Source organism: Bidens hawaiensis, unplaced genomic scaffold, assembly GCF_021521415.1.
Source record: "Bidens hawaiensis isolate Kalapana, Puna unplaced genomic scaffold, B.hawaiensis_p1.1 tig00003290_1, whole genome shotgun sequence".
Taxonomy (NCBI): domain Eukaryota; kingdom Viridiplantae; phylum Streptophyta; class Magnoliopsida; order Asterales; family Asteraceae; genus Bidens; species Bidens hawaiensis.
Genome location: NW_027491182.1, coordinates 399,349 through 406,053, shown reverse-complemented (window position 1 = coordinate 406,053; position 6,705 = coordinate 399,349). Strand labels below are relative to the sequence as shown.

General features: G+C 33.5%; 1 protein-coding gene across 1 annotated transcript; it reads left to right on the top strand.

The window, feature by feature from the left end:
* The first annotated feature begins 2,894 nt into the window (after positions 1 to 2,894).
* On the top strand, positions 2,895 to 5,610 carry LOC143623095 (heat shock cognate 70 kDa protein-like). The gene is made up of 2 exons (XM_077094076.1): positions 2,895 to 3,371; positions 3,653 to 5,610. The coding sequence occupies exons 1-2, from the start codon at positions 3,173 to 3,175 to the stop codon at positions 5,293 to 5,295; spliced, it is 1,842 nt and encodes a 613-aa protein (XP_076950191.1). The 5' UTR covers positions 2,895 to 3,172; the 3' UTR covers positions 5,296 to 5,610.
* The last annotated feature ends 1,095 nt before the right edge of the window (positions 5,611 to 6,705 follow it).

Below are 6,705 nucleotides of genomic sequence, written 5' to 3'. Positions count from 1 at the left end.
GGTTATTTTGGTTAAGCTTTTGTTGCTTCTTCTTTTATGTTTTCTTTTCTTCATTTTTGTTTTTAATTTTCAGTTGTTTTATAACTCTACTGATTGAATAGTATCAAAGACTAATTTTTCAATCCTAAATAGCAATCTTTTTTTAGTGATTGTTGATAGTAAATATAGTTTCAAGTCACATGGAATCATGGACTATTGCAGTATCCTTGATTCTTCAATTTCCCTTGCATTTTTTTAACTTAGGTTATTTTGGTTAAGCTTTTGTTGCTTCTTCTTTTATGTTTTCTTTTCTTTATTTTTGTTTTTAATTTTCAGTTGTTTTATAACTCTATTTTTATTTAAATTGGTTACTTTAGACTTTTAGTTAAGATAATAATTATATATTAGGTATACAATAAAAAGAAATTAGCAAATCAACCGAACACTCGGAATTATAATAACTCAAACAAGCGTGCCGCCCGCACCTCCTAACTTGTTTGATGTGTATTATAAATCCATTTGATCACCAAATCAATCCCGATTACACTAAAATATCTAACATAAGTTGCCTAAAGTCTAGAATATTCAAATTCCTTTGTTTGAAATGCTTTCTTTTTGAACTACTTTCTTTTACAGGATTACCTCCAGATACGATGCAATTTACAACTTTACTACAGCCTCTGATCATACATGCTAAGGTAGCGGTTCATATTCATACTATTGCTATGTTTGGTTCTGCATGTTTCGATTCAGCTTCTTCAATATCTTAATGGCTTTTTATTGGTGTTAGGTTAGCTCCATGTAGTTTAAATAGGCTATAGCATAATGAGGTTTTAACTGTGCTTCTCTTATCCGATCATAAACTCACCTCAAAAACCGATTTGAATACACCTTCAACTAGTATGAGAAATGGTTTTAATATATCCTCAACTATTTTTATTGAAAAGTTAACATAAGTTAGCTTTGAACCTCAAACATGCTACAAATTTGAAACCACGACCCGAAACAAAGTGTTACTTTATCCTAATTCCAAACCACTAGATACACCATCTATCTAATTCACCGTTGTTATATTATTGATGTGAATATAAGAGTTCCACTTCATTTTATACCAACCAAATGAATAGAAATTACTAGTATGGGTTTTTGTATACCCAATGTAAACGAGTCAATAGGCTGGAGCTCTCAAATCTCGTTTATTTTTATTTTTAAAAAATCACACATGATGGAATTCGGTCTATAAAATTGAATGTTGTTTTACTGAACATGCAATACTTTATTTAGATATAGTAAACCCGTCACCAATAGTCAAATCGATCAAATGAATGATATAGATCTATAATGCTTAGGATCCGATACGTGGATTTGGTGTAGACACATTTACCAGAAAGATCAAAATACACTTTGATATAGGTGTTTTAACAAATAGCATGCACATTTATCATAAAGCTCATCTTTAATTGTTCTAAGCCCTAAGACATTAATATATATATAAGCATACCAAGCGAAGACACATAAATTACTTCAAAACAAATGTTCAGGCAAATTAATTCAAATAGAAATCGATGGTCATTTAGTACAAAACCACTTTTAAGTAGAGAGCTACAATAAGTGGAACACTTGTATACACAAGATGATATGCATAAGATTGCATCATGCGGGTCTTGCAGTTCTCAATTTAATTAAAGTTTTGGAATAAATGTGTGCATGTGTATGTTGCGAGAACAGAACAAAAATAACCAATTATTTTTCCAAACTTATAAAAATATAAATAGAGTATAAATGCAATGGTTATTGTTTCTCACTCCTCTTCACTGAACTTTGAAAAAATAAAATAAACAAATTAGTTTGATTGTTCGTTTAACGCATATAACCGATTCATGTATATGCTATATTACCTACCCGTTTAATGAAATTAAAAAATATACAGAAATTTTGGTTTAATGGTTTTATATGTACATAATCTACTCTCCTAAACATGAGTATGTAAACAACATAAAAGTTAAAAATAAAAAACCATTCAAAGATTTAGTATTATGCTTTTACCATGAATCAGGACTTTGTATACCCGTGTTGTGTTTCCTGACATCACACAACATTTACACAATTTGATTGAATGTGAAAATGTATGATTTAACTCAAGAAAACCAAAAGTATAAGTTCTAATTTTATTGATTATGTTTAAATTAAAAAAAAAGGATTAAACTCAAACTAATGTGGTAGTTGAGAATTATGCAAATCCATCACTTGTGGGCTAGTGATAAGAAGGCTTGGGTTTTCCAGTAGAGAGCCAAGTTCGATCCATGCTTGTGTCACTTTCGATGAATTATGGTAATTAAGGATTTGAGATAGGCCTTGATAGTTTGTCAGTTTGAATCCCGATGGGCGCCATATTATGCAATTGTAAATGCTTTGTGTTAGGAAGCTCCTGCAACAGACGATTAAAAATTAATAATATTGTAAGTTGAAACAACGATGCTAATGGTACGTATGTACATAACCCGAATATAACAAAACGATTTAAGAATACACAAATGATTGAGGGGGAATTACCTCTAGTTTCCTTTTAATATAACTTGTTCCCAAAGTAGATAAAACAAATTTCTATAGCACCCCCTCCTAGTTTCGTTGCATGCAAACTTGATTTATAAGTTTACCGGCGATACCTCCTTTTACTAAGTTTAATTAACACCCGAACTATACAAAAATAGTTTTCGGGAATTTGGGGTGTTACATGTATATTGTTAGTTTGTAAACTATGAGAGAGATGAATGAAATAAAGTTTATCACCCTATTTCTCTCTTGTTTTTATCAAAAATCAATTTGATATTTATATGTATCACCTCCGATATATAATTTTATTATTTTCTCATAGTCAACTTAATTTCGTTGTAATTTTAAATAAATAAAAACTATATGTATTGGTGATATATTTTGATTTTAAAAGGATAAAAAAATAAAACAGAGATGGATGCAAATATTGATAAAAGAAAACAAGATACGGCATACTTTATATAAATAATAATAATATAAATATATAAACGAAATTTAATAAATATGTCATGTAATGATTTTATAAACAGATACAAGATACGACTTACCAATTGTTCCTTTGGGTTGGAGTTTACATAAAAGGCAGATGATCATCAAATTAATATTCAACTGAAAACATACACACATACGTAGTCTTAGAATGGATGCGGCTATTGGCATTGACCTGGGAACTACGTACTCGTGCGTTGGCGTTTGGAAGCATGGCAGAATCAAAATCATTCCGAACGAGCAAGGCTACAGAACTACACCGTCTACTGTTGCTTTCCGCGGTGAAGAACGTCTCATAGGCGATGCTGCCAAGAACCAAGTCGTCATGAACCCAACTAACACCATATTTGGTCAGTCACCCACTCGATCTTGATCTTCCTATATATTAATTTTTTTACCTACTATTTAATTAATTTCATCTAGCTGACAATCATTAAAGAAAAGTTAATACTATTCATAGTTTATGCTAATGATCTTGGAATTTTATCTGGTTATGAACATGTTGAAGTAAAAGAATCATGTCTACTCACCGTTTAACATAAACGGATTGCACGAGTAAAAAAATTTGTACTTCTTTTGTAATTGGGAACTTCTTAACTTGAATAATCAAATATTGATTGATTGTTTTCAGATGCCAAGAGGTTGATTGGACGGAAATTCAGTGATTCTAAAGTGCAAGGAAACATGAAATTGTGGCCTTTTAAGGTCATTAAAGGGCATGATGATACTCCAAAGATTGTTGTCTCCTACAAAGGTAAAGAAAAAGAATTTTTAGCCGAAGAAATTTCGTCAATGATTCTTGGAAAGATGAAAGAAATTGCGGAGGCCTACCTTGGAGAGGTTGTGAAAAACGCTGTGATAACTGTTCCGGCTTATTTTAACAATTCACAACGTCAGGCAACCAAGGATGCAGGTACCATTGCTGGTTTAAACGTCATACGCATGATCAATGAGCCTACAGCAGCGGCAATTGCTTATGGTCTGGAGAACAAGTCTGATATTACCTGTAAGATAAATGTTCTCGTCTTTGATTTGGGAGGGGGCACTTTTGATGTTTTGCTTTTAACTATTGAGAAAGGAGGTGTGTTTGATGTGAAAGCTGTTTCCGGGGACACTCATCTTGGAGGTGAGGATTTTGATAACCGCATGGTGGATCATTGTGCTTTGGAATTTAAAAGGAAATGGAATAAGGACTTGAGAGGGAACCAAAGAGCGTTGGGGAGGTTGAGATTTGCTTGCGAGAAAGCAAAAAGGATTCTCTCAAGCACTACCGAAACTTCAATCGAATTGGATTGCTTGCATGATGGGATTGACTTTTCCATGAGATTTACTCGAGCTAAGTTTGAAGAGCTGAACATGAGCTTTTTCAATCAGTGCATTGAAACTCTAGACAAATGTTTAAAAGATGCTAAGGTGGATAAATCATGGGTAGACGAGATCATTCCCGTTGGTGGCTCGACTAGGATACCCAAGGTCCAACATATGTTGCGGGAACTCTTTGGGCGGAAGGAGTTATGCAAAAGCGTAAACCCAGATGAGGCTGTAGCATGTGGTGCAGGGGTTTTGGCTGCAAAGTTAAGCGGGACCAGACATCAGAGCGTTAAAGATTTGATGCTACTTGATGTCACTCCTTTGTCACTTGGTGTAGAGACAAGAGGAGGAGCATTTGATGTTCTGATCCCACGAAACACTCAAATACCCACCAAGAAGTTCAAAAAATACACTACATTCCAAGATAACCAACCTTTTGTGACTATCGATGTGTATCAAGGCGAAAGGACCAAATCCACGATGAACCACTTTATGGGGGGCTTTAATGCTAATGGAATACCTCGTGCTCCCAAAGGAGATTTGAAAGTCCAGGTCTGCTTTGAGATAGATCCCGATGGTATCCTCACAGTGACATCCAAGATATTATCAAACGGTATCTCAAACAAACTCACGATTGCATACGATAAGGGAAGCGGAAGGCTCTCCAAGGAAGAGATGGAAAAGATGGTAAAACAAGCCGAGAAGTACAAACTTGAAGACGAGGAATACAAGAAGAAGGTGAAGGCATACAATGATTTAGAGGATTGCACATACAACATGAAAAAAAAGGTCCAAGAATACAAAGTCGACATGAGAGTGCACCCAGATAACTTGAAGAAAGTGGAGGTCGAGGATGCCATTGTTGAAACGACCGAGTGGCTCCAGAACAATCAAGCTGCACCTATCTGTGAGCTTCAGCTCAAAAAAGTATATTTGGTGTTTGTTTGCGCTCCGCTAATTTAGTTATTAAACTCTGGGAATTCTAAGTATGTGCTAGCTTATAAGGACTTGGTTTGAATTGTTTTGGCTTAAACATATACAGTATGGTTTTAATTGTTTTGGCTTTTTCTCTAGTTTTTTTCATACAAAAGTTATTCATCTCTACTAATGATATTTATCCCTCAACGAACGGCTCACCCACGTCGGCTTTGAAACAATACAACCCCTATTTTTCAATTTCCGGTATTAAGTTAGTTAACATTTTAGATAATGGGTCATGTTAGCCTCTTTGGTTAATTTGTATTATGTAAAAAGGCTTTTCAATTATGATTGAAGGCAGTGAATTTCTCGGGAGACTTTCCATTTCTAATTGGCGTTATGATTGAGATTGACCATCTCAATCGGTCCTTCAATATAGTTTTGATGTTCAGTAGGTTCTACCAAAATGACAAAATAAAATAATTAACAACAAAATGTTCTAAAATTAAATGAAAACATGCATAGGATCTCGTTGAGTTAGCGTCTCATTTTTGCGGGTGCTTTGGCATATATGGTTTCCGATCCAGGAGGGTTGCGGTCTCCTGATCACCTTTGCGGGTTGGTTTGCACTAGGATATTATGCCTACAATGATATAACTCCATCATAACTTCACAAGCTGCAATATAGGATATTAGGCCAACAGGCCTTGTTTTGGAATCCCAGTTCGATATTCATCTTATTTTCTTCATGCAATATTTATTTTATTTTATTAACTTTATTTGGTAATGATTCTCTCACTTAAATTCTTTGAAGTTTGAACACACTCGCATGGGATTAGTGTCCTTTTTCTTATTTCATTTGATATGGAAGTTGATATGGGACTGCTGCTTATTTATGAGTCACTTTAAACAGTTAATTTGTCAACTCACTCTCTTCTCGTAAATCGCAAAAATCCTTAAAACACTTAATATAAGCTTTCAAATAAGCTATGAAGGTGGGTAATTAATATAAACTAGTATTATCCGTGTTTCGTTGCGGGATTAAAAATGTGTGGCGTTTTATTTTTGTATATGTTCGGTTGTTTATTTTTTGTTTGGCAAAGGAAAAAAACAAATTTTATTAGTGGCAATCTATTTAGAGCATTCTTAGCAACTCTTCTAAAATTTTTGGACAAAATAGCAAAACTAATCATTTATGTTTGAACGTGTTTTTCAGTGGGCGTCATTTACAAAAAGAAATAGCAGAAAACATATTTCATGTTTCAAATCTTTATCACGTTTTATCCTTTGACACTAAATTCTTTAATTTTTCTTGTTAAAACTTGTCATACACAAGGCACATAAGGTTAATTTTGTAATTTTAAGAATTGATTTAACAAATTATAATACTTATATTTATCACACATATTATTTAATTAACATTATATATTATAGGATAAATCGATAGCCTCATAT

Excerpts from the sequence above, each read along its gene's own strand:
- LOC143623095 (XM_077094076.1), top strand. The coding sequence starts at position 3,173 with ATGGATGCGGCTATTGGCATTGACCTGGGAACTACGTACTCGTGCGTT. Across the intron at positions 3,372-3,652 it reads CCCAACTAACACCATATTTG|ATGCCAAGAGGTTGATTGGA; the intron begins GTCAGTCACCCA and ends GATTGTTTTCAG.